Source organism: Nakaseomyces glabratus, chromosome H (assembly GCF_010111755.1).
Source record: "Nakaseomyces glabratus chromosome H, complete sequence".
Taxonomy (NCBI): domain Eukaryota; kingdom Fungi; phylum Ascomycota; class Saccharomycetes; order Saccharomycetales; family Saccharomycetaceae; genus Nakaseomyces; species Nakaseomyces glabratus.
The window spans coordinates 135459-161722 of record NC_088958.1 but is presented as its reverse complement, the minus strand read 5'-3'; the positions used below and the strand labels follow the sequence as shown (position 1 = coordinate 161722).

Below are 26264 nucleotides of genomic sequence, written 5' to 3'. Positions count from 1 at the left end.
TACTGCAACAGAATAAGAATTGAGAAGATATCAGGAATTTAACGACTACTAGTAATTAAGCATATATTTGAATACCACAAACTCTGGAGCACAAATACTCGAAACCACAATTGGTTTCACAGAGTTAATTTTTTCTAATTTCCATGTATGAAAGTTGATTAAAACAGCCCTTATAGTAATAGAAGAGATTAATTAAAGTAATGGTCATGCACAAAAGTAAAATAAAATTACGTCAGAAAGCTAATTGAACATAGATCCTCTATCAATTACTTTATACAAGAAATACAATGCATTCTGTACATCCGAATCCATTTCTAAAATTCTTATTATTACAGTTGACACAAAGTATGATGCAATAAATCCTCCCCAAATAATAATCATACAAGACGCAGAGAGCGTCTTGTAAAAGATTATGAAGTGGGTAATAGAATGGCTATGACTTCTTATGCGAATCTCTTCTGGAGAGACTTTTATGTATAGAGAGTATGCTTGTCGGCGATGCGAGACTCCATCTTTTCTTATTTGATGTAGCTGAAAATGGCCCAGAACTCCTATTATTATCGAAAGCTGACGATTGTGTATCCAAATATAGTCGTCTCTTTCCATCATTCTGGGTGTTTGCCCGACGTGGCAACCCGTTGCTCATTCGTCCATTCTTTGTTCTATCTCTTGCCAGTCCATTGGAACCACCATTAGTCTCCCCGTTATTTTGCATCATAGCATTGGCATATGTGTCATACATATTTTGCCTGGATGTCCAATATTCTAAAGCCCCAGGACTAACGTCTAATTTAGTTTTACCAACAGCTCTTTGATCATCTATTAAAAGCCCATTCAGCAGCAAGTATTCCGATATATAATACACTAGGGTTCCAGAAGAGGTAGCCTCGAACTGCTCCAAGGACAATTGAAATAAAGTTGGTGAACGAATGCCATAATGAAGACAAAGGTCTTTCAGTGTGTGTTTTGACATCGCCAGGCTTCTTTGTAGTCCCAGTATAGACTTCGCTCGTATATGCCTCACTAGGTCTTCTATTTCTGTATCTCTTATATCCTTATCGTTAGCCATCTGGGAGTTGGTCAAAGTAGCCTGCATGGTGCGTTCAACATACTTTTTGTGCATATATTTGTCAACTATGTACCTAGCCCGGTCAGCAGGCTGAGCATCCTTCCTTATCTTTATCCCGGCAGGTATTCGGGCTTCATATACGCTGTTGACGTTCCTGTTAATCAGGTGGTTCACTAACAGGTATTTGAGTTCTCGGTTAGAGTGTAGATCATCCATGTTCAACGACCTCACCTTTGATATATGAGATCCCAGAGACCTGTGTACTCCAGAACACTGGATGCACACAACACAAAGCAGGTTGATAGACACCCAATCAACATTATGCCGTGAACCACAGTCACAACACCTCTTATTAGACTCGTCCAGGGCCCTGATCCGCTCCCACAGCTCACTGGGCCTATTCAGCCTCTCCATTGCACTAATACGGCTGATTTAGCGTTGCTCTTTGATTATTGCTTATAATGCTTAGTTGTTAGCGTATACAAGATGAAAAATCTGGGCCCTTTCTAGCAAGCAATGCAATTCCAATTGCTAATATCCAACACCAAGGTAAGCCCTCTTTAGAATCGCATTCCAAGAGCTCCGATGTGACGTAGTGATTCAAGGACACACCACCTCGTAAGGTCGTGACGGGCTACTCTACAACGCAAATGATAACATTCAGGATTTGTGCCTCCCCTCACATCCCCTTTGAGTACCATATCTAACTTATATAAACTATATATTACAACTGGACGATTCCTTTGCGTTCCATTTGTATTGGCAACAATACCTCACAGAACAGCAAAGCTTTGGCTTCCTATATAGCATAACAGTACAGTACAAATGCACGCAAGAGATTGGTTTCTAGTATTCGTGGCAGTGTTTCTGCCACCAGTGGCCGTTGGTCTGAGACGTGGGTTCTGCTCGAAGGACATGCTCATCAACCTAGTGTTGTTCATCCTGGGCTTCTTCCCGGGCCTGATCCACGCTCTCTACGTGATATCCTGCTATCCATATGAGCAACAGCACAGCAGACTGCAGGGCTCCTCTCAATACGGTTCAGTTTAGTCGCTACACTATAGTTCTTTATATTCAATACTTTATGTACTCCCAACATTACTCCCATAATATAATTATTTGACTTCTATTCCTTTAGGCTGGAAAAAAAATTATAGCTGAAAAGATTTCAGCTCATCGCATAAATACATAAGGCCATAACAGAAGCTTTTGTAGAAATCTGAAGCACTTTCCCTATTGTAGAGTGCAAGCAAGAGATGGATTTGCTGGGTGATATTGTAGAGAAGGATGTTGACGAAGTCAGCGAAGTCGGGGAGTTACCAGATGGTGGATTTCCTAAGCTTTATAAGCCGGAGAAAGTGTCATCCTGGAAGGCAAGGTTAAAGAGGAAGCAACAGGCTAGTCAGACTGGAAAAGTCAATGAATTGAGCTCGAGCAGGGAGTCAATGAGAGCTGTGGAAGAATCTGCCGCTCAGAGGATACATAGGGAGAACTTGGAGACTATGCGCAAGATGAGTCCCGAAGAAATAGCAAGGGAAAGGCAGGAATTGTTGGAATCTCTGGACCCCAAGCTTATCCAGAAGCTATTGAAAAATGTTCAGAAGTCTGATAAGATCTTTGCAGAGATTGAAGGTGCTTCTGGAACTTGGGTTGGTGGTAAAAATGAGGCTGTGGCAAATGTGGATGATTTACCACCGTTGGATGAAGATATGGTAAATAGAGCTCTAGATCTCAATGCTACCGAGCTCCCAAAGGAAACCAGTGCTTCACTTCCTAAGGACGATGAATCTGACAAGCAAGAATCTGAAGATCAAGACATAGCACCGCCGCTCGATGATGACGACGTTGCCCCATTGGAGTTTCAAGTGGCTCAAACGATTGACCACATGGCCAATGAGGATCTGCTAAAGGATGTTCATTTTGTAGCGCCAAAGGTAGATGAAAATGATGACGATGATCCACTAGATATCAATGACCCTGAGTTTAATGAGAAACTACACAAGAAATTTTTCCCAAATTTACCAAAAGAAGTAGACAAGTTGAAATGGATGGAAAAGCTCCCGGAAGATAAGGGTATTTCAACCATAGAAGATGTTACTCAGTGTAGATTTGACTTCAAAGGCAACTTGGTACCGCCCAATAGACCTATAGACAACACCAACTCAGGACTGCATCATCACTCTGAGGACCAGCATCTGGCGGGCTATACAATTATTGAACTAGCACATTTGGCTCGTTCTCAATTTGCTTCTCAGAGGGCAATTGCTATACGTACACTGGGGAGAATTCTATACAAACTAGGGAAGCAAGAATACAATTCTCAACTCACAGTTGAAGTTAACGATGAATCTGAAGCTGAAGATGCCACAAAACATATCTACATGATGTTTTGGGATCTGGTAAAGGATACCAAGGTTATTGAACTATTGGAACTGGGCTCTGATGAAAAATATACTAAGAGTCTATCGATTCGCAATTACGCTATCGAAGCGTTATGGTTATGGAAACAGGGTGGAGGGAACAAATACAAGAATAAGTAGGACTGAAATATAGTTTGATAAGCATATAATGTAAACCCATAGCATACTGGTTTCAGAAACTGAAACTAGATATAATAAAATTGGAATGAAATGTCGAGTGGCACTGAAGCATAATAAAAAAGGCCGTAAACATATAATAAAATATAAGGTTAGGTGCAAATTTATTGCCAATGACATTGATAAATTTACTAAAATCGCAAGTACTTGATCAACATAACCGGCTGCAAATGGAGTAAATATAACACCCACACGAATTCCAAAATAAGTAGATCTATCACGTACTATCACACAGGCATTTGTTGTAGAACACAACCAAAACGCTAAACGTGCAATAGAAAGCAAATATATGATCCACAACATGGAAATCAAGTACTATATTCATATCCTCCACTCGATAGTATCTAATCACATAATACACAGGACAAATGTAGGATTACACAAGAACTGTGAAATCCATACAAGGTCCCATGTTCAATGAATTGACACCAAAGAGCAACACATCAATCAAATACAGCAAATTTTAGTAGGAATGGGTTCAAAGGATCAATCTATGCATATTGACACATTCATCAGATGTATATATCGTCCACAAACAAGGACTCATCTGACAAACTTAAGTTGTGCAAATTCCTAAGTTCAAAGTTCAGTAGAACCACCAAACAGCTGTTATGGGTATTATACGGTTTCCATTGCAGTAAATTCTGCCAGAGCGAGTACTCTCACGCTGTCAAAACCGTAATACCTAAAACAGGCAATAAAGGCTTTACTGGTTCTTGTTGTTTGGCTTCCAAAGTAGCATCTGTATGACTTGTTGGCTTCTAAAATATGTGTTGAAGACTTGTGATGAGCTTATTTTGCCAAAAAAAAATTGTGAAGCTTTCTCGAGAACAAACACGTTAGCAGCGATTGTTAGGGCATCGAGGATAATAAAGCCATTTGAAGGCCCAGGCCATCGCAATATTTAGTTTATACATGTTCGTAGTCACTTATACAGACTATACGCACTAGTGTTGGTGTTGCATTTCTGTGAGACTGAAAATGGAGGCACAATTGCATGAGTTACAGGAAGAAATAACGAGGTCCAGCGATTTGGTGCTTACCGAACAAGATAAACGGCTGCAAGGTACACTACGGGAGATTGATCAGTCCATTAGGAAGCTTATTGAAACAAGTGATTATCTAAAACTAAGTGGTGATGCTGATAGCTTGATAGACATAAAGCAATTGGAAGTGAAATCAAGAGAGCTGGACTCTCTGATGGATCTTTTGAGGAAACTGTACTGGAGAGAGGAATCATTGGATCTTTTCCTAAAATATACTATAAACAGTGATGCAGAGCAGGTTCCTGTATTTTCTGATACTGATCCCAAGTATCAGAGTTTGCAAGATGAGGTAAGTCATCTTAGAGATGATGTAATGACCGTTAAGAACCAAGAAATTGATCAAATAACAGGTGAAATCTTGCAAGTTGCGCACGAAATAACGGAGAAGCAAGATCAGGTTAATATGCTGTATCTTGAGACCACTAACGAACTCGATAAATGCTGGGAACTTCTTGATGAGTGGCAAAGGTTGCAAGATGATCAAAGGATCACCAAGAATGAGGATAATAGCAATAGGAAAGACACGGAACTAAATGCCATGGAAGAATGCTACGAAGAATGGAAAACTTTGGAAGAGTTAGCTGTTCTCAATGATAATCTACAGAAACAGATTGATGAGTTGGAAAAGGTAGATAATAAAGCCATCAACTCAACACAATTAGCTGAAGAAAGCATTGTCAATACGGTGCAATTAAATGACCTCATAGATATGTGGAAAAGGAGAATTATTGCTTCAATCCATGAAGATATCTCAGAGATTGTACTATATCCATATAGTAGAAAACTTCAATTAAGAGTTGCCAATAGATATACGATAATTATTCAACTGGATAAACATCAAACGCATGACGGCAAGTCAACAATACACGATATTGATTTATTTACTGAGCAGGATTCGAGAATAATACCGATGAGAGAACTAAGAAAGCAAGTACTACAGGAATGTAAGGGACATTCAAACATTTTGCAGGCATTAAAAAATATAATAAACAGAGTGATAAATAATGACAATTAGAGCAATAGAGATATAGATTACATATTGTAGTAAATGCTTGGTGTAACATTAATGCAAAGAATATACTGTCTTTGTTAAAGATATTATCGACAGATGCATATTTGCAGTTTTTTAGCTGTATTTTTTACCATAGAATTGAATAAAAACATAAAAGGAGTGTAATCAAAGGTAGAATAACTGATAATGCAAGAATAAATTGGATAACATGAATATAATACAGTTGAAGGTCTCATGATTTAAGAGTTGGGTATATTTGGATGCATTCCATTGTTACCAATATTATTTACCTTCACATGCGTCTAAAAAGGCACCCATAGCTCCCAGAAATCCCTCATGCTTTAAAAAAAATGCTTGTTTTGATCCTTGTGACCAGAAATTAATGGCGTAACTTAGAGTATTCATAGTAGTCAAATGCCCTCTTATGTATGAACCCCCAAAATAAATATTTTGAACATTGTGAATTTTGGCCTGTAAGTAGGAAATTTGGCCTATGTTATTTGATACAGCATAAAGTAAACTTTTGCAAATATCCTCATTCTTAAACTTCTTATTCCTATGATTTATGCACTCGTTACAGGTGTGGTTATCCTTTGCGTGATCCTCTAGATGATCAATTTCTTCTTGTCTGATCCGATGTTTCGAATTGCCATTGATCATAGGATGATCGCGATCTTGGAAAACTTTCCCAAATGAACTAGCAATATGCGTAGACTTCAGACCAATCTTATTGTAATCTGTTCCATATATATCACCCACTAACATATCTACAGTAGTATTATCACCTTCCTGTGCCCAGTTCAACATCTCATCATAACTTTGAGCGCCTGTGATTAGAGACAACAACCCCCAAAGCGTACCACCACCTAAAGAAGAGCCACCAACCCGCGTAAAGACGTTAGGTGCATCGACCTTTAGCATCGAGACACCTGAGCCGATGTTGACAAGCATGTATGGGTATATGGTTGGTTTCGCTGTGGGAGAAGAGGCAATGGTCTCAACTATCTTCTCACCTTCGTGGTCACTGTATGTGAAAACCTCGTCAGGCACCTGGTGTATAAAGAAATCCAGACCCTTGGCAAGGCCTTGCATTTCTTCAAACTTTGTGTAGCTATGTATACCTGGGAATGTCTCTATAATTAGGTCATTGTACTTGAAAGCACCACCACCAGTCGCCACTATCTGGGTACTGCTAAAGTCACCGCTGTTGTGTTCCTGTATCACATCGTCAAGCAGCTCGAGCAACTTACTCACTTTAGCCGTCTCCACAGTAGCGAAATGAATCACCTGGCTATCCAGCGGCGAGTAAACCACTTTGATCAATGAGCCACCTATGTCTATAGCAATGGTAAACAGCCTACGACTGTAGTCACAGTCCTTGAACCGCATCAGCGTCATATTGTGAGAACCTCTCTGCCTTTGTACTGTAAATGGCCGTCTCCCTACTAAAAGGATTCCCACTAATACTACAAAAAGTACTCAATGGCCCAGTATCACACCTCTATACTAACTAGTCGTGTTGCAATGGGCCTATTATATGGTTTTGAGCGTTGACCATCGAGCATTGCATCGGTCATCGTTCCTGAAGAAAGTTGCAAAATTCACCGTTAACGAGTCCTCGGCCATTGAAGGGGAAAGTTTCTTGTTGAAGGATTAATAAGAGTACTAGGTGTTGGTCTACATTATGTTGCTCAATCAAGGCTTAACTTCGATAAACAAACCAAAGCAACGATGAAGTTAAATATTATTTGGACTCTGTGTCTTTTGTTTGGAATTGTGAGCGCCGCTGTGAAGCCTGAAGTGACTCACAAGGTCTACTTCGACATCGAGCATGACGGTGTCTCCAAGGGCCGTATTGTCATTGGTCTGTACGGTAAAATTGTGCCAAAGACTGTTGAGAACTTCTATGAGTTGTCTATCAGTGACGACAGCAACATGGGCTACCTGGGCTCTATCTTCCACAGAGTTATCCCTCAATTCATGATTCAAGGTGGTGACTTCACCCACGGTACTGGTATCGGTGGCAAGTCTATCTATGGTTCCACTTTCCCAGACGAGAACTTTGACTTGAAGCACGACAGACCTGGTCTGTTATCCATGGCCAACAGAGGTAAGGACACCAACGGGTCCCAATTCTTCATCACCACTGTTGCCACACCATGGTTGGACGGCAGACACGTTGTCTTCGGTGAAGTGCTAGAAGGTATGGACGTTGTTACTTACATTGAGAACGTCAAGACTAACGCTCAAAACAGACCTTTGAAGGATGTTGTTATCGCCGACAGCGGTGAATTGGAAACTGCCCCTTTAGGTAATAAGCCAAGAGATGTCCCAGATGATGAATTGTAGATTTCACACAATCCAACGCGGCAGGACACTCTTGGCTGTAAAACTAAATAAACAGCCTTATGGTAAATACAAGTAGGTTTTCAATCAATATTACTGGATGACCAGATTTCTTTGACTATGGTGAAAGAATTGCAAACACACACCTCAAAAAATGAGATACAGTATATATTGATGTATTAAACTAGATCTCTTAAAAAAAAATACGTACGTACTGAACAAACATTTGCTATTTTGAATCAGAATATTGTCAAGTTGCTGGCTTTATACACATGAAAAGTCGATATCACAATGTACGTAGTGTCTATTTCGACCGTTGGAACTCGCGATTGCCGGCTATTTTGACAAAATAACTGTCAAAGTACTTAAACTCACAGTTGCAGAACTAGTTTTGAAGTTATAGAGTCAGTTACCAGTGCATAATAGCCACTAGGTGATATACATAACGATTTCAAGGACCAGAACTATAGGTCGTGCCTTTTCATTTTATTTTTTGTGTGCAAAAAGCGGTTTAGTTGACGGTTATTCTCTTAAGATCGAGAAATTCTTTTGATATCTTTTATAATAAAGAAATCACCAGATAATACAAACTAAATTGATCTATACAAGTTAGAGGCAATGGATATTCGTGGTCGCAAAATGAAGAAACCACCTGCCTGTGCGCAGTGTAGGCGGCGTAAAGTTGGCTGTGATAGAGTTCGCCCAGTTTGTGGGAACTGTGCGCGTGCCGGTAAAGGCGATTGTTTCTACCCTGATGTCCCGGGACAGTATATCCAGAATAATGGCGGTAGCCCATTACCACAGAATGGCAGTGGCCGTCCCGAAGAAATCAGCACTGTTGATCAAATTAGAGAATACAACACAAGACTTCAGTTATCTAACATGGATGGTAATGAACTGCCGCAAGCGCCAAAGCAGTATATCCCTAGGACAAGTACTTTCCCACATAATAAAGAAGTCCCTAGTGGTAGTTCTATGAGATCCAATGTAAATTGGGTTCAAGGACCAGCCATATTTGTGGACGAAGGTGTCAATTATGGCCAAGACGAAGCAGTACTTAAAGAACTTGAGTTTATTAAAAAAAGACTAATGGAATTGAAGGAAATTTCAGGTAGAGATATAACTGGCATAAATCTCGACTGGACAGTAACGAAACCAAATGATACAATAGAAACTAAAAAAAATAAAAAAAGAAAGGAAAACTTTCTCACAGACGCAGAGTTTGATTTAGAAAGTGGTTACGAATCGGAGTTTAATAAATACAGAGACATGGATCCAAGCTTTTTAGATGACTCGGAGATTTTTGATATCTTGGAAAACTGTGAAACAGACACACACAGAGATGAGATAATGGGTTACCTTGACAGCAAATGCAGTAATGATCTGTTCAATTTCAATACTGTATGTTGTTTGGATCCCTTTCTTTACAAACAATTTTTAAAAAGAATTGATCGAACAGTATGCGGTAAATATCAAGACAATTTGAAAAACTGGAAAGAAAAAACAATTACTGGATCACAATACAAGAAACCAACCTACGTTGTAAAGTTTCCCAACAAAGCTAACACGAAAGAATTTATCAACATTTTCAATTCAATTGTTCAAGAATCATCGTCATTGATACCTATTCTAAACTTAGCTCAATTGCCAGAATCTATAGAGAAGCTTTTTTCCATGGGATCAACATTTGATGTTACTAAACATGTATTATCACAATTATTTCAACTGGGGGAGATAAATATATGCTTGTTACTGTGCTATCAAGCCATTGTCTCCTCAGTGTTAATAAATTTGACGGAAGAAATGAACATAATTTTTCAAGAGATCAAAGCCATGTTTTCCATATTAGAATCTAATATATTCACAATCAATTCAGAAATAGAGCGGAGATCTGATGTCGAAAATCATACCGAATATTTAAGATACACTGCTCTATGGAAATTCTATTTCTCCATTTCACCAAGTTTTGCAGATTCAGTTGATTACAACGAAGATGTTAACTTAGGAATAAGCTTAGGTACCAGTCATGAACACAGCGATACCTCAAATATTTTAATGTGGAATTTCATCGAGAAAAATTATCAGTACAGGACATTGTTCAGAGGACAGATTCCAAAATTGACTCTTTCTCATCCTTTAAACACTGCATTTGTGAGGGACCCTCTTTATGATATAGACAAAAAACTTTTAAGCCATCATGGTGAAATAATATCTAACTTATTGTCTAGAGATGAAAAATTACCAATTAGTCGAGTGGAGGAAATAAAAAACGATTTAAACATGGAAATTTCTAACATTACGAAACATCTAACCACAGTTGCCGCTAATATTAGTAATGTTAACGATACTATATTAACGAAAAATTTGAGTATTTATTTGACTTACTTTTTGATGCTACAATATGAGAAAGAGAATGATGTTGAAAACTACAAAAAGACTTATTTGGATTTCATTATGCTAACTCAGGAAACAATATTTTATATCTTCTCTAACTTTGCTAACATGAAGTTTACAGGTCATGAGTTTGTATACATCAACAAATTTTTCAAGGTCTTAGAGAGTATAGCTATAATGTATCTTGGTGGTTATGAAAGATCTGAGAGGCAGTACAGTAAACTTTCGGATGAAAATGCAAAACAAGAAAATAGGTTTCATTCTGGCTTATGCTTCCTGATTTTGCAAAAATTGCATATGCTTGTAAGGGACTACTCTAAGAACTGTAAAGTAGTAAATCCTCTGGCAACCAAACTTTTGTCAAAGTTAGAGACGATAATGTCGCATAGGTTTGAGCCTGTTGAGATAGAGAGGAAAAATATCTTTGAGTCGATTTCCACGGACTTATTAAGATTATTTAATACAAAACTGTATAGACTTTCAGAGTCTTTGGTTAAGAAAGAATTTTATGAGGGTGGAGTGAAATATGATCCAAACCATTGGGATACCATGGGCATTACGGAAAATAATATTGATGCCGTTATAGATACATACTATTCATGTTCTTGATATCCTTTTAATGAAGCAAGGGACTATAGTTAAGGATTGTGTATGTATGTGTGTGTGCTATGTATATCTCTTTCTCTGAATTTTGCACGTAAATCAATATAAATAATGTAATATTAAAAATGCATGTAGAGTATTGTTGACGTTACAGAAAGGTGATAATGCTCCTATAATCATATTTGAAAACCCTTACAACTCCACCGTTTGTCAATAATACGTGTTCAATAAAAAATTTATACTATGATCATAACAAGGCCAGTGAATTAAAATTTTAACAGATTTCTATAAGTAAGCCCCATATGCAAAGCCAACAAATGCTCCCAAGTATGCACCAATGACAATTGGGATAGGCCAGGCTTGCCAATCTCTGTCCCAGTCAAGAGGAATAACAACACAGCTGATCCAACAACCAACTACAATTAATATGAAATATCTCTTCCACAGGCCAACCTTAAAGTCACAGTTTAGAACAGAATATACTGCTGGATAAGCTAAGAATGAGCAATGTAGTGCAAGTAGCCAAGTTTCCCATAGCAGTTCCAATAGCGGTGCCCCAAACAAAATGATGATTACGACCACTGGTATGGAGAGCACAATACATGCCAATATAGAAATCGCAGCTAGAGAGTAATTGAATTTCAGTCTCTTGTTACCATAGATTGTGGCCTTGTTGAATTGAAAGATGGTGTATAGTATTTGTAAAGGCACAAGGCATGCAAGCAATTCTGCTGTGTTATAATTGTTAAAGACCTTCACATATATGTAGACCAAAGCTATCAAATGCCATGGAATAGTCAACCATGTTTTCCTGATAAAAACTGGAGGACGTTCACCATTTTGTTTCTTCCTATGATGATGGTTATGCTGCGTCTGAGTGATGTCATCAGAGAACGATACGCTCTTATGCTTCAATGGGGTTCTTTTCTTGACGGGCATCCTTGTTTCGACAGATAGTGGTCTATTCTGTAATTAAGCTAGCTTCAGATATATGTGGTTACCGGTTTCTGGTGCTAATTATGTGGCCATCCTTCCGCAGCTTAATTGTTTTATCCGATGGACATTTACCGTCTCAAACACGAAATTGTCAGTCAAAACCCGTTATAAACGTTTAATGTGTAAGTAATGTAAATATGCTCATTAAAGTTACATTTGTTGCTACATGATATTGGATGTCTATATATATTGACTAATTTTGATCTGTTGGTTTTAGGGACCTCAGTGAGAACTCTAGATCAATGAGATCTCTCCAAACTTCTAAGTTAGAATTCTTGCCCAGTTTTTGTACGATATGAGAACGTCTATTCATGCTCATGTCCTTAAATCTTTTAATAATGTTGAAGTCTAGCATGGGTCTCAAAGAGTGGCCCAAGTGATAGTATTTGTTGTCTTGTCTCTCCATTCGTGGGTTCAGTCCAGCAAGTTGAGGTTCTTTGTCTATGATTTGTTGTTGGATGAAGTACAATCGTCTATATGTTTCCTCCTTGACAGGAACTATTTTTGATATGGATCCATCAACTTGAGCAGTTATTGTTTGGAACGATCTTGAATATCTTTGGTCTCTCGGGAACTCGTCATTCTTTGGTAGTAACATTGTACAGTTGTTCAACGAGTGAAGGTTAAAACTTGAGCAATGGACAAGCCTTTGACCTGATAAGGTGTTTGGTTGGTCTGGTGCATATTTGAGAACATGCATGATGCTATCTCTATCTGTGACAAGAAAGTATATGTCTCCGTTGTTTACTAGAAATTCAACTGAGATAACCTCGAATTTGGTAATACTAGATCCCAATGTTATCATTCGATATGGCTCAGCATCAAATCCAACAAACTGGATACCTTGCATAGCATCACCTATGACAATTAAGTTACCAAATGTCTTCAATGAGGTAACAAAAACAGGTACATCAAGGAATGCCACTGGTATAACGGAATTATCTTGTTGAACATCACGAACCATTATCTTTTGACTCTGACTTATCAAGAAACGACCACTGATACCGTTAACAACACTGACTATACCTCTGATATCTTCTTTAAAGATTTCTTTCAGTTTGAAATTGGTGTTTGGTTTGCCTGGTTCAGGAACAACCTCGGTTATATCATAGATGTGGAACTCGCCTGTTGGAGGGACATCCTCCATAGTAGCATATCCAATGCCTACGATGATGTACTCTCTTTTTCTTTTCGTTCTAGTATCAATCTGAATGAAAGACGATTTCATATCGTTCACTAATGAATTGTCCGGCAAATCTAGTTCATCAATCACTTCCCAGCTTTTTGGATTGATCAGTAATACACCACTTTTAAATGCTTTTGCGTTTGGTAGTTCTGGTTTGTATCCAATTAATAGACTACCATCTTCAGCTTTGGCTTCATAGCTTATTTCCTTTGTGTAAGAAACAAGGTACAATTGAGTCCTTTCATGATAAACGATGCTATTCAAAGTTTTATAATTTTGAAGCATTGACCCAATCTTGATCTTTCTTATTGGAAGTTTATTTCCGTAGTAGATATTATCTTGGTTAAGTGAGTATATTCTTGCATTCTTGATATCATCAATGCAGATTACCGAGCCTTCACCCCATCTGCTCATTGAGACAATGGGAATGTTGCCAAATGGGAATATTCTGGGAAGAGAATCATCCTCTTTCATTATTATATATGGTGTATTACCGGTGACAAAAATTACAGAATACCCGTCAAAATTAGGGATGTAATGCATAATTCTTTCAATACCACTAACACCTTTGGGATATGCATTATCAGGTGCACCAGTTATTGGATGATCGTTTCTACCAACATTTCTGTAAAACCGGCTGTGTCTACTTCGAGATTTTTTGTATTGATAGATTTCACCCCCAAAAGTTAGTATTGTAAGATACTCGTCCTTGGAATTATTTCCCAGTTTGTTGATCATTATTTGTTTTATGGAAGGGTCCGGAATAATCTCGTCGGGAAGCTGATATGTGCTTATATACAACGAGTCTTGTAATTGGTCGATACCATTAAGCTGAAATATCCTATCATTGTGATCTTTGGTGAAAAAGATAATTTGATTATCTGCTGTTACAAATGTGAATAGCAATTGTTCAATAGTCGATTTTCCAATACCAGATAGAAATTCGTTACACATATTACTTTTTAAGATTAAACCAGATGTTATAACCATCTCAGTGAGAATCTCTGGAAGAGGAACCTTGACAAACTTCTTCTTATTTCTATTTTCCAGTTCAAAGACCTTAATATCACCTCTGGAGAGTGTGATCAGAACATAAGGATCCATTACAGAAACATGGACAACTTCGTAATCAAATTTTATTGTTGAAAACCTCCTGAAAGTTAAATCGTATAAATAAAGATGATTGGTAGTCACTTGCACAATTCTCTTATTATCGCCAATTGTTGCAATATGGATTGTGGTAGCATCTCTTCTTAGTCTACCTTGTTTATGTTGACTAAAATTATTATCAATCTCATAAATATTACTCTGCGATTGGGTTGAATCGGTTGTAATTAAAAATTTATCCTTGCCTTTGATGTGAAGATTCCAGATTTTAGTGATGCTAATGAATTTTAACGCTTTTTCAACTCTTGGTTGGACAGAGGCTAAAATTGCATTTAGATGGGAGCCATCACCATACCCTGATGTACAAACAATTGATATCTCCTGTTTATTAGGATTAGGAAGCCCTTTGACATTATCTTCGATTGAAGATACCTTTCCAACACACATGGAGTTAATTGGACCAATATTTCTCAATTCCATCAATTCTTGGGCGGTAAATGGTTCGTTTGACTCGTTAGTACCAAATGTTCTGTCATTCTTATTGTTTACTTGATCGTTTTCTTCATCAGAATACAAATTGAAATCATCATCGTCATCATCGTCATCTTCATTATTGTATGCAGCAGACGCTTGCTTATTAACGTAATCTTTCATAAATGTTGGCTCTTCTACCTCAATGGCAGAATGTAGATGGTTTAACTTTAACATGGTGGCATCACCAGATTGAAAACCAATAAATATAGTATAGGTATCTAGTCGCCCATCAGCCCAGATAATTGAAACACTTGAAGGGTTACTTTTTTGGCTTAAAACATCTTCACCTAAAGGTAGTTTAGTGATATTAAATTGTGTTAACAGTCGGCCTTCCGATTTTAGGTCGACATTGAAGATACAGCCATTTTCATCGAATAATAGGATATTCTCGACGGATCTTTCATTTTCATTGCTTGGTATTAATGCAAACTTACTACCAGTATTGAAGAAGACTTCATGAGAAGATTTATCAATGACTCTCACTTTAGGTAAAACTTTGTCGCTATATGAATTTAGTGTTAATATGGATTGCAAAACACCAGTATTATCTAGGAAAGCAATTTCATTCACACCCAATATAAGTGACCCAGACAATGTAGGAGCAATAGTATGCCAATCAGATGGAAGCTGGGAAATTTCTGATATGATAGCCTTATCGAATGTTGTTGCGTCTATTGAAAATTTCATATCCAAACTTATAATGGCATAATTTGTAGGTAATGGGACTAATTGGGAATTACCACACCATGCAAGTTGTGGTTGATATAGGACACCGATTGTAGATTTAGTAAATCCACATAAAAATTGAATATCTTTGATGTTCTTGATCTGTGGTCCTAGTTCAGAGCAGTTTATTATGATCGATGGATGTGTTACTTTATTATTTTGGGTTTTACCTTTTTTTCTTTTAAACAAGCTTTTCTTAGAATTGTCATTAATTTTGGATTTATCATTATTTATGTAGTCTTCATCTTCATCCTCATTTATGCCAGTATAGAAAGGCAATATAGCAAGTACATCATTATTGAAAAGCATCGCATAGTTTCCGTTTGGTTCTATCCGTAACTGAGAATTACGAGCCAAATCAAGCATAGTAGCACTTTCGAATTTGTCTTCATAAAAATGCAAACTTATTGTCTCAATTGAACTGGTCATATTATTGTACATTAACAATGACAATTTCGCCACACCTGTACTTAACAATAAGTAGCTTAAATTGATGCCATTACCGTTGCTACCATTAGAATGTTTCGGTATCAGGGCCACGTCGTTTATCCTACCACTAAGCTTATGCTCTTCCATAAGGTACAACCGTCCCGACCTTATAGGCTTATATATGGAAAGAACATCCGTCCGTATCACAATTAACTCCAAGTAGTCTGTAGTAGTAAAATGTCCACAAACAGAGTGTGAAACAACTGTAGGATCAATAACATCATCATAAACATTCATTTTCCTGATAACTTTTTAGTGGATCTATCAATTTTTATGCTAAAAAACCAACCTTAAAACTCCACTATTAGATCAAATAATTGAAATCCTACAAGTTGGTGAGATGGCAAATTGACAGGAATGAGTAAGTACAATAGGCACAGCAGTGGTCAAGCTGCCTCTAGTTAAAGCTTTACTCGAGTTTTTGACAAATTTCATCAAAATTACCTTTGAAATTCGTTTGAAAGAGCCTTTAAAAAATTTCGATGAGCTCATCGCCAAATGACTAAGATGTGCTATAGAAACTGACAAATACTGAAGTCCCTGATTGATAAATCTGGTTAATTAAGAGTTACTGGAATATTTACAGTTGTCATTTCTAGTTGCTGTTGGTGCAAGAAAAGTGTGATATACATCATGACCGAAACTAGAGTTGGTGGTAAGCCATTTACAATTGTGATCAAGCTTGGTACGTCTTCTTTGGTTGATGAGAAGACCAAAGAACCAAGGCTAGCTATCATGTCCTTGATTGTGGAAACTGTTGTCAAATTACGTAGGTTAGGCCATAATGTTGTAATCGTTTCTAGTGGTAGTATAGGTGTTGGGCTGCACATTTTGGGTATGGAGAAGAGGCCTAAACATCTGTCAGAAGTCCAAGCAATTGCGGCCATTGGTCAAAGCAAACTGATTGGTAGATGGGACTCCTTGTTTGCTCATTTTGGGCAATCTATTGCTCAAATTCTTCTAACGAGAAATGACATTCTAGACTGGTCTCAATACCGAAACGCTCAAAATACTGTGGAAGAGCTTTTAAAGATGGGTGTAGTTCCAATTATCAATGAAAATGATACATTATCTGTTCAAGAGATTAAGTTTGGTGATAACGATACTCTTTCAGCTATTACAGCAGGGTTGATACATGCTGATTATTTATTCCTATTAACTGACGTGGACTGCTTGTACACCGCTGATCCAAGAAGTGATCCTGATGCTAAACCAATTTTAATTGTTCCAGACCTGTCCAAAGGTCTACCAGGTGTTGATACATCATCGGGTTCTGGGTCTGACGTTGGTACGGGTGGTATGCAGACAAAGTTAGTCGCTGCTGAGCTTGCAACCAACGCTGGTGTTCATACAATCATAATGAAAAGTGATGCTCCTTCCAATATTTACAAGATTGTGAAATATATACAATCATTGCATGACACTGGTGAAGATAACAAAGTATTTGAAGGTGATTTAATGAAACTTCAGCTTGAAGAGTATGAAAAGCTTGACAGAATGGGCGTTCCCTTTCACACTAAGTTTTTGGCCAATAGTATATCGCGCCACTTAAGAAATAAAGAATTTTGGATTTTGCATGGTTTAGTTACTTCTGGGGCAGTGATTATTGATGAAGGTGCCTACAAGGCTTTGACAAGAAAGAACAAAGCCGGTTTGTTACCCGTCGGTGTCATTGAAATTGAAGGATCCTTCCATGAAATGGAGTGTGTTGACTTAAAGGTTGGTAAACGTTTGCCAAATGGAGAATTGGATCCTGATTACCCACTAACAATTGTTGGAAGGGCCAGATGTAATTATCCATCATTAGAAATTAGCAAAATCAAAGGGCAACAAAGTGATGAGATCGAGAACGAATTAGGTTACTGCAACTCCGAATATATCGCTCATAGAGAGAATATGGCATTCCCACCACATTAATTAAGCCGTTATGATTGATGAAATTTAGATAGATTTATTTTAAAAAAACTTATATACAGAGTTCTTGTTTTGAAATTTACATTCATTATCTTGAAATTTTCGTTCATTGTCTTGAATTATTGTGTTAATGAAATATTGGGACATTTATAAAGCCGATAAATAAAGTATATTTATGTATAAAAACAATGCAGTATAATATAAATTTATAAATTTTGAGAGAAATCAAACTAAGCAAAGATTTGAATGTCATCATTTTTGATGGCTTCTTCTTCATCGCCAACATCGGATTCAGAATCCTGTTCCGAGTCTTCATTAAAGTTGATCTTTTGACCTAATAGGCCAGCAAAGAATTCATCAATTTGTTCATCGGACCATTTATAACCGGAACTGACAGGAGCTTCATAGTTCGCAATTGGTTCCTGGATGGAGTAGTTTAATTTTCTACCTTTTGATGCCTTGGTGTCAACATTCTTTTTGAGTTTATAGTTTGATTTGGAGACAATGATGGCACTGTTAGTAGCTGAGCTGGTAACACCCAAGTTTGCACTGGAAGTCTTTTTGTCAATCAGATCATTTAGTAAAACTCTATAGAAATCACCGTCGTCAAAGATGTATGGATTTGTTGATATGTCAATAGCGTTATTATCTTTCCTTCTTGGATCATAGTTCTTAGGAATATCGGCATTTTCATCTTCGTCATTGTTTTCACCTGTATTAGACGTGCTCTCAAACTTGGTCAATCTTCCTTGCTCCATATCCTCAGTAAAGTTTATTGGTAGAACGTTTCTTCTGTTGAGGCAAGTTCTCTTTATTAGTCTAGGAGTATCAGCCAACTGGTTTTCAACCTGTGCATCGGCAGATTGGTTCACTGCTTTAAACTTGGATGATTTCATAGCAGAGGAACCGGAAGCACTCGACACCTTTGCGGACCATTTTTGTAATACCGCAGTTCTATATTTCTTTAGATCTTTGTCTAAGGCATCTGTACTTTCGTTTAGATCTGTAATATCTCTTTTCTTTGACGTTTCAAGTTTAGAGTCAGTAGAGATACCTTCTTTAGCTTGTATGTCTATTCTAAAGTTTATTACTCTGTTAAGTAGATTTTCAACCATGGAGAGATTTTCTTCCAGTAATTTTTTGTTTTCAGAGTCCTCTTTTAATTCTAACTTCCAGCTAGCTTTGGTCACTGGCAACACATTTGCAGAGTTCATTGCTTTTTGTAATTTGATTCTAGTGTCCAAAATGTTTTCAAAGAACTTATTCTGTGACAGAATAGAATAACCCTTAGAAGCATCCCTCTTGGTCAAATCAGATATTCTATTCATGGCTTGCCTGGTTTCCTTCTCTACAATCTTCCTCAGGACTTCGCCGTTGTCAGACTCACTTCCAGATTCGTGGTCAGATTCTTCAGACTCGCTCTCGACGCTCTCGGATTCGTCATTTGACTGTAAATCATTGGCAGGTGCATCACTCTCGTCATCCTCCAGTTCTGAATCCGATCCGGAATCCGATCCGGAAGATGCATTCTCGCCGTATATGTCTTCCCTAGAGCCCACAGACCCAACATACTTGGTATCCAGTTCCTGTAGGTTCTTCTCAGAGTCCAACTGTTTCCTCAATTTAGACTCTCCAACCTGAGCATAGTGCGCTTTCTTCAACTCCTCATCTCCAGAATCCATATCAGAGTCACTTCCTGACTCACGGTGCTCAAACACTCGGTCATCCTCGATATCAACGTCTCCGACAACCGGCTTGTTCGCCAACTTGCCCAGCTTGTCTGCCAATAGTTTGCCCATACTAGTATTAATACAACAGTTATATCAACCCTCTCAACAATGATCTTACAAGTTATCCAATTCCGAAACACAAATACAAGCTAATATACAGCGGGACCACTCCCTCCTTTGTCCTTTGTATAAGCTCATCGCATCACTTCAGAGGCTCATCGCATCGCTCGAGAAGCTCATCGCCAAATTTTTTTTTTTTGCAGAAAATATCCTGCAAATATACAGTCGTACGTACTTGTCATGTGTGTACGTATATGAGTATGTATTATAATATATAACGATGTAGTCATATGATTTTATCGTAATATCGTATAGTACCTCTTTCCGTGAATAGGAACAAATTCATGTCCGCGGCGTGTCTGTGTGAGCCTGCATATACAAATCAAAGAAAACGATCCTATAAATATATTATGCTTGTTACATAAGATAATCCATCTGTAATTGAATAAAGGTACTAGGCGACTCTATCTACTTCTGCCTATATACTTGACTCAGATGGCTACAGAATACATGCCTATTACTCGGGTACACGTGACTTCCAGCCAATGAAACCCATGAAAATCCTGGCCCAGAGGGGGTTTCTGTCCCTCTCTTCTCTGCTTCCCTCCCCCACCCACATAGACACAACACAACAGAGCATTGAGAAGCTGTATACCTATCTTTAACGTATTTAGCGATACCAATCCCAGTAATAATCCTTTCAGCACACCAGTCGTGATGAACAGACTCTCCCCCAGGACATTATGCTCCCAGATACCTTTTCCATTGCTCGAAGAGTAATAAGCATGTATTTTGAGAGTGTTTCACCCAATCCCAATCAGCAAACTGGTGTTCTTGCAGTTTTGTGTTCTCTCTTCTCACGTCCCACACACATCCTCTTCTTCTGTATCCTACTTTACAGTAACTTTATTGAGAATAATATTAAAAACATATTTTCAACTTTACATTGAGAGCAATACAAATAAAACACAAACTACAATAAACCAAATATCCCCATCAAGATGTTCTCCAGAGTGTTTGTACGTGCGGCTTCTAACGCTGCCAAGGCCGGTGTCAAGCCGCCAGTCAAGTTGTTCGGTGTGGAAGGCACCTATGCCAGTGCTTTGTTCACTGCGGCCTCTAAGGAGACCAGCGTCGAGTCTGCGTCTTCCTCATTAGTTAAGTTGTCCTCTTTGATCAAAGAGGACGCCAAATTGAAGCACATCATGGAAAACCCAGCTTTGTCCACCAAGGACAGAGCCGTTGTGGTGGATTCCCTAGTGAAGAGCTCCGCAAACTTGGACAAGCCAGTCGTGAACTTGTTGAAGGTTCTAGCCGAGAACAACAAGCTGGGCCTGTTCGACAAGATATCATCCCAATTCTCCATCTTGAATGACGCCCACAACGGATTGATCAGGGGCTCCGTCACCACAGCACAGCCTTTGGACAGCAAGAACTTCAAGAGATTGGAAAAAGCATTACAACAGAGCTCTCTAGTTGGCCAACAGAAGACCCTGAAGTTGGATAACGTTGTCAAGCCTGACATCAAAGGTGGTTTGATAGTGGAAGTTGGCGACCAAACCATTGACCTAAGTGTCTCTTCAAAGATCCAAAAACTAAACAAGGTGTTAGAAGAAACTATTTGAGGCAGCTACAGCTTTTATGATGTAGCAAAGTTTGGGATACAGCTTTCCAGCTCATCCATCCCCCCCATCACCCCCAATCACCCCGTTCACAGTCTAACTTCGATTTATATTCCATTACCTCATACACGCGCAAATTGTTTGTAAATATATTGGCAATCATTGCATTTTGAAAAAAGAAACACATAAGGGGAAAACTACCGTCTGGTCTTTCATGTACTCCTTTTGGTAGCAATTGTGGCTATATTTGGACCTTTGTCTGACGACAACCTTGTTAAATGAGAACTTCTGGGCTTATCCATAATAAATCACATTTCATACTAGGGAGAAAACCAAATCTTAGACCAAAAATATATATACAGTATTTTATATTCAATAAAAAAAATTTTAACCTCTTTTCCAAACAGGTTACAGTAATGTAGATATATATACGCGCTGATTTAAATTGATTAAATAAGGAGACATATCATGTATTTTTTTTTAAAAAAGTAAAGTCTATCATAAATATTTTATAAAACACAAATTGTAAGAGTAAAAAAAGTTGGTGTAATACCGTCAAACAGGGTTAAAATGAAGTCATATCATCACTAAACATTTCAAACTCAAATTTTATCGAATTATAATTTCTTGCTTTTTGGGTGTATAGTAATTCCCAAATAAAAAAATTTCATTAAAAAATAATAATCAGACAATGGTGAGAAGAACTAGCTTAACCATTGAATGACTGATGGTCTGAGCCCAGGTCCCTTCATCAAACTGGAACCGCTCAATAATTATCGGAGCAAAAAACGAAAGAACTCCATTTGAAATAAGGTAATGTACAGAAACTCTACACTTATTTCTCCTTCTTGTTCTCGTTCTTCTTGGAGAAGTTCTTGATCTTCTCAAGCTTTTCAGCTTCTCTCTTGGCCAAGAACTCCTTGTACTTGTCAATGGTGACTCTTCTTTGCTTCTTCTGGTACTCTTCAAAGCCCTTGAAGTTGGTACCGAACAAGTTGTCCCAGAAGGTGAAGAAAGGTTGAGCAAAGTTGGTCTTTAGACCGAATTGCTGGTGGTGAATATCGTGGTAGACAGCGTTGTTTGGGAAGACGATTTGGAATGGGTCGAATGGCAAAGCGTAACCACAGTGGTCGTCGATGGTCTTCATGGTAGCGAAGGTGAACAAGACGGCTTCTTCTCTGTGGGTCAAGCCTGTTAGGAACATAGCGATACCAGTTCCCAAGGTGTCTAGGATGAAACCTTCGACTGGGTTGTTGAACAGAGCACCGTAAGCGTATGGGACGTAAAGTTCGTGGTGGATAGAGTGGAAGTACTTGTACATGAATGGGGACAAGTGCATGACTCTATGCCAGAAGTATTGCCAGGTGTCGATGAACAAGAAACCTAGGGACAGCTTGATCAAGGAGACACCGTACATGTAAGCGTAGTAGACAGCAGCATCTGGAATGAAACCTGGAGCTTGCTGTCTCCAGTGCCACATCTCATTTTGTTCGAAACCGGTGACGGACTCGTCAGCGAACTTCAAGAAGATTAGGCCAACGACGGTTTGCACAATGTGTTGGAAGATGACTTCACGCAAGACCTGTAGTCTGGTGGCTCTGTTACGCTTCTCGATCTCCTCACTTGGGTGGATTCTGTACTTCTCAGCCAAATGGAACACATCGATAATGTGGAAAAAAGCGGACTGAGCCCAGTAGGCAATAACTGGAGCAGCCAGGGCAAGGATACCGTCAGAACAGTAAGAGGTCAAGTCCTCACGAGGAGTCAGCTTGATCTCTGGGGCAGAGACAGTGTGCATGTAGTCATAACCACCCTTCAAGTTGAAAGATTGTTCAAACAAAGTCCCGTTGACAGACATTATTCTTTCTTTTTGTAGTTGGTATGTTGTTGTTGTTTTTTTACTGGTATACAGAAATCATTATCCTGCGCAAGAAGGGAATCATGCTACATATATATACGTTTTTTCTCCCCCCGGTCTGTGATTCTCGTCCTTGAGCTTTTCCTTACGTGAGAGAAATGGCCGAGGTGGAACAACTTTTTTCTCTTTCTCTACACTATAGAATTCCTTTTTTTTTTTCTTTAGCCCGCGTCCATAGTTCTTGTCTATGTCGTTCATCTGAATCACTGAGTTGTTCAGTTCTAATAGATTACTAATCATATGGCAGTTCACAAGTTTACATAGTTTGCAAGTTGATTCTTGTGTTTGAAGATACCTGTTCAGCACTTCCCATAGCGTGATGTTTTGGGAAGCGATGAGTGTCTTCCAAGAATATGAGTGTCTTCCAAGAATATGAGTGGTTTTCCCCTGTCAAGGACGTATCATTGAGAAGTTCCCATATCCACAAACCAAAAATAAGTTATGCTGCCCCTTCACCTGTGGGCAGGACCGGTGTCTATATTAATGTCTATAGCCAATATCAGAGGAAGATATACATTTTCCAGAGAGCAGTACAAACAGAAATACAGGGACTACGGCTCTGTCTAGCAGCTTGTCATGCACTCCTACGTCCTGGTCTGAGTCCTCCCATTGTTCTCATGCTCTTGCTTTTCCATCAGTAACCCCCACTTTCTTTCTTTTTTTTCCTGCAGTCTCGCACAGAAGTGTACGTACAGGAGCTTGTCATCTCTGTTGCGCAGTTTTCGCGTATCTCGCTGTCTCGCTGTCTCGCTGTCTCGCTGTCTCTCTCTGTCTAGCCATTGGCGTTGACCCTCTCTTTTGGAATTATACGAGATTGGACTGCCCATAATGGACTATACGAGCTCCTTTCTCGGATGGTCTCTTTTCCCGGTTCTTATACCACCTTATGCCAGGTCCTTATACGGGTACCCGTTGTTTCCTTATCCGGTATATTGATGCTCCTATAAACAGCTGACAAATAGAACTCCTAGTCCCCCCCATACTATATACCGCGGAACTTATTTGCCTCTAAGATATACCGGTGTATGCCTTGACTGGTACTCTTGCTCTCTGCTGCTTTGCTCTGCTTCGCTTTGCTTGCTGCGGCCGCGGAGAATTCGATGGATGCGTCCGTAGTGCTCTTATTGTGGATGTCACGTTACTTTACGTAGCACAATACATCTATAAAGCTAATAAACGCAACGCATAATGGTGTAAGATTGTCATTTCTTAGCTATGTACTGATGGTATTTACATGTATATATATGTGTGTGTGTGAAGGGAGTTATGTTGCACTACTGAAAGAAGGAATATTTAAGTTTCTCCACTGAGATTCACTCCAGAGACTCCAGTTGCAACTGTTTCAGCATGGCGTGCTCGTCACGGATAACATTGCCCAGCTTAGGCAGCGCCCTGTGTTTGATCTCTAGGTCTAACTCTTCCCACACAGACCGCTCACCCATCCGCCACATATCCTCCCACACTAGCGTAACAGGTCCCGCACTGCCGCTCTTGTCAATGGACTCCTTCAGGTCTGCAACTGCCTCCTGCGTGTAAGTCGGTCTGTACTGGCCGCTGTACCACACTTGGCCCTTGTCGTTAAGCTTCCTGTGCTTCTGCGCCTCCTCCCGATACAGCACATCACGCATATACCTCAACCTGCACAGGTTCTGGTACACTTGCACGCTGTCCTGGTGGTTCGGCATCTGCACAACACACATCACACGCCATATGTCTCGGCGCAGGCTCGGCGTCTTGTTCTCCCACTGGTGTCGCTTGAACTGCGTCTTGATGTTGCGCTCCCCATACTCTGGCAACTGCGAGTACATCACTTGGCCACGCTCTAGGTTCCTGTACAGGTACAACCACGGAGAGTACCCGGCTTTCTCCAGCCACCCAGCAGTCCTGAAACGACTAACCGCTTTGTTCATCAAAGACATCGTATTGGTTCCTTATTGGCGCTTTATACACTTGTCTCTCACTTGTGCTAGCTACCCCTTTGAGTCTCCTACGTAGCACTTGGCATCCCATTTTCTATAACTTCTTCCAATCCTCTCAACGTCTCCTCTCGCCAGAATCATGGGAAGTGGACTCGTGCGTCTCGGGTGATATTTATCAGACGATATATACACTTATTATATGCAAGTATAGTGGAGAATATTGTTATATAGCTTTGCAGATGTAGCAGTTGGGTGTCCCTGTCCATGTGGTAGTGACTGTACTACATCTACAAAGTTTTGTCCCTGTAATACTTATAATTGAGTCCCCCCGCACAGGAGTTTACCCTGCAAATACCACACCAAGTGCTGGCTCCCTCATTAACGTATATAATATGGTACACGATTGTGATACACTAAGGTCCCCCCCTCCTCAAACCACATCATAAAGGTCGACCTTCACTTACAACTACACCTTCGTTGATTTCTAGTCACTATATATGATAAATCTGAAAGTTCATCTAACTTTGCGAGAATTTGTCGGTTCTCTTGTCACCAATCCTCGGGTTGTACAGAAAAATAAATGTTTCTTTGTTTCTGCTCTTTGTTTCGTTGGTTTCCTTTGATATTCATTATTAGGATTGACCCATTTCGTCTTTCTTTCTTTTTTCTCAAGCTTGTTGGCACTATTAGCTTTCAGATGGTTCCTGTATTCCTCTGTTTATTCTGTTTACTGTTCTTAACATTCCAATCTCTCTCCAGCCTGTGTATCTTTTTTTTTCCTTCATCAGCTTTAAATTATTGCTTATCTTGTGTTCTGTTCTAATTTTTTGTTATATTCTTGTTAAATTAGATAATCCTTTCCATTTTAGCATTTTGTTTAATTTATTTTTTTTGCTACTACAGTCGTCTTTAATAGATGTTTAGCCATTTGATATAATCCATTTTTTGTTTCATTTTTTATTATCCAGTATTGTAATATTGATTAACTCTCAATAA

The 26264-nt window shown here is 38.9% G+C and overlaps 14 protein-coding genes across 14 annotated transcripts; 7 read left to right on the top strand and 7 right to left on the bottom strand.

The window, feature by feature from the left end:
- Positions 1-433: 433 nt before the first annotated feature.
- Positions 434-1483, bottom strand: AGE1 (GTPase-activating protein AGE1; the record flags this gene model as incomplete). The annotated part of the gene is made up of 1 exon (XM_446869.1): positions 434-1483. The coding sequence occupies one exon, from the start codon at positions 1481-1483 to the stop codon at positions 434-436; it is 1050 nt and encodes a 349-aa protein (XP_446869.1).
- A 411-nt stretch (positions 1484-1894) lies between these two features.
- On the top strand, positions 1895-2119 carry SNA2 (Sna2p; the record flags this gene model as incomplete). Its single annotated transcript, XM_065626620.1, has 1 exon — positions 1895-2119. One exon carries the CDS (start codon positions 1895-1897, stop codon positions 2117-2119), a length of 225 nt encoding a protein of 74 aa, XP_065482692.1.
- A 206-nt stretch (positions 2120-2325) lies between these two features.
- RBA50 (Rba50p) lies at positions 2326-3609 on the top strand (the record flags this gene model as incomplete). The annotated part of the gene is made up of 1 exon (XM_446868.1): positions 2326-3609. One exon carries the CDS (start codon positions 2326-2328, stop codon positions 3607-3609), a length of 1284 nt encoding a protein of 427 aa, XP_446868.1.
- A 1038-nt stretch (positions 3610-4647) lies between these two features.
- Positions 4648-5727, top strand: KRE28 (Kre28p; the record flags this gene model as incomplete). The annotated part of the gene is made up of 1 exon (XM_446867.1): positions 4648-5727. The coding sequence occupies one exon, from the start codon at positions 4648-4650 to the stop codon at positions 5725-5727; it is 1080 nt and encodes a 359-aa protein (XP_446867.1).
- Positions 5728-6006: 279 nt separating this feature from the next.
- CAB1 (pantothenate kinase) lies at positions 6007-7122 on the bottom strand (the record flags this gene model as incomplete). The annotated part of the gene is made up of 1 exon (XM_446866.1): positions 6007-7122. The coding sequence occupies one exon, from the start codon at positions 7120-7122 to the stop codon at positions 6007-6009; it is 1116 nt and encodes a 371-aa protein (XP_446866.1).
- Positions 7123-7455: 333 nt separating this feature from the next.
- CPR5 (peptidylprolyl isomerase family protein CPR5) lies at positions 7456-8073 on the top strand (the record flags this gene model as incomplete). The annotated part of the gene is made up of 1 exon (XM_446865.1): positions 7456-8073. One exon carries the CDS (start codon positions 7456-7458, stop codon positions 8071-8073), a length of 618 nt encoding a protein of 205 aa, XP_446865.1.
- Positions 8074-8688: 615 nt separating this feature from the next.
- Positions 8689-11073, top strand: RSC3 (Rsc3p; the record flags this gene model as incomplete). The annotated part of the gene is made up of 1 exon (XM_446864.1): positions 8689-11073. The coding sequence occupies one exon, from the start codon at positions 8689-8691 to the stop codon at positions 11071-11073; it is 2385 nt and encodes a 794-aa protein (XP_446864.1).
- Positions 11074-11352: 279 nt separating this feature from the next.
- Positions 11353-12006, bottom strand: GPI11 (mannose-ethanolamine phosphotransferase GPI11; the record flags this gene model as incomplete). Its single annotated transcript, XM_446863.1, has 1 exon — positions 11353-12006. The coding sequence occupies one exon, from the start codon at positions 12004-12006 to the stop codon at positions 11353-11355; it is 654 nt and encodes a 217-aa protein (XP_446863.1).
- Positions 12007-12256: 250 nt separating this feature from the next.
- CFT1 (cleavage/polyadenylation factor CFT1) lies at positions 12257-16342 on the bottom strand (the record flags this gene model as incomplete). The annotated part of the gene is made up of 1 exon (XM_446862.1): positions 12257-16342. One exon carries the CDS (start codon positions 16340-16342, stop codon positions 12257-12259), a length of 4086 nt encoding a protein of 1361 aa, XP_446862.1.
- Positions 16343-16738: 396 nt separating this feature from the next.
- On the top strand, positions 16739-18022 carry PRO1 (glutamate 5-kinase; the record flags this gene model as incomplete). Its single annotated transcript, XM_446861.1, has 1 exon — positions 16739-18022. The coding sequence occupies one exon, from the start codon at positions 16739-16741 to the stop codon at positions 18020-18022; it is 1284 nt and encodes a 427-aa protein (XP_446861.1).
- A 227-nt stretch (positions 18023-18249) lies between these two features.
- On the bottom strand, positions 18250-19818 carry BFR2 (rRNA-processing protein BFR2; the record flags this gene model as incomplete). The annotated part of the gene is made up of 1 exon (XM_446860.1): positions 18250-19818. One exon carries the CDS (start codon positions 19816-19818, stop codon positions 18250-18252), a length of 1569 nt encoding a protein of 522 aa, XP_446860.1.
- Positions 19819-20810: 992 nt separating this feature from the next.
- Positions 20811-21434, top strand: ATP5 (F1F0 ATP synthase subunit 5; the record flags this gene model as incomplete). The annotated part of the gene is made up of 1 exon (XM_446859.1): positions 20811-21434. The coding sequence occupies one exon, from the start codon at positions 20811-20813 to the stop codon at positions 21432-21434; it is 624 nt and encodes a 207-aa protein (XP_446859.1).
- Positions 21435-22266: 832 nt separating this feature from the next.
- On the bottom strand, positions 22267-23289 carry SUR2 (sphingosine hydroxylase; the record flags this gene model as incomplete). Its single annotated transcript, XM_446858.1, has 1 exon — positions 22267-23289. The coding sequence occupies one exon, from the start codon at positions 23287-23289 to the stop codon at positions 22267-22269; it is 1023 nt and encodes a 340-aa protein (XP_446858.1).
- A 1373-nt stretch (positions 23290-24662) lies between these two features.
- On the bottom strand, positions 24663-25268 carry MHR1 (mitochondrial 54S ribosomal protein mL67; the record flags this gene model as incomplete). Its single annotated transcript, XM_446857.1, has 1 exon — positions 24663-25268. The coding sequence occupies one exon, from the start codon at positions 25266-25268 to the stop codon at positions 24663-24665; it is 606 nt and encodes a 201-aa protein (XP_446857.1).
- Between the last annotated feature and the right edge of the window lie 996 nt (positions 25269-26264).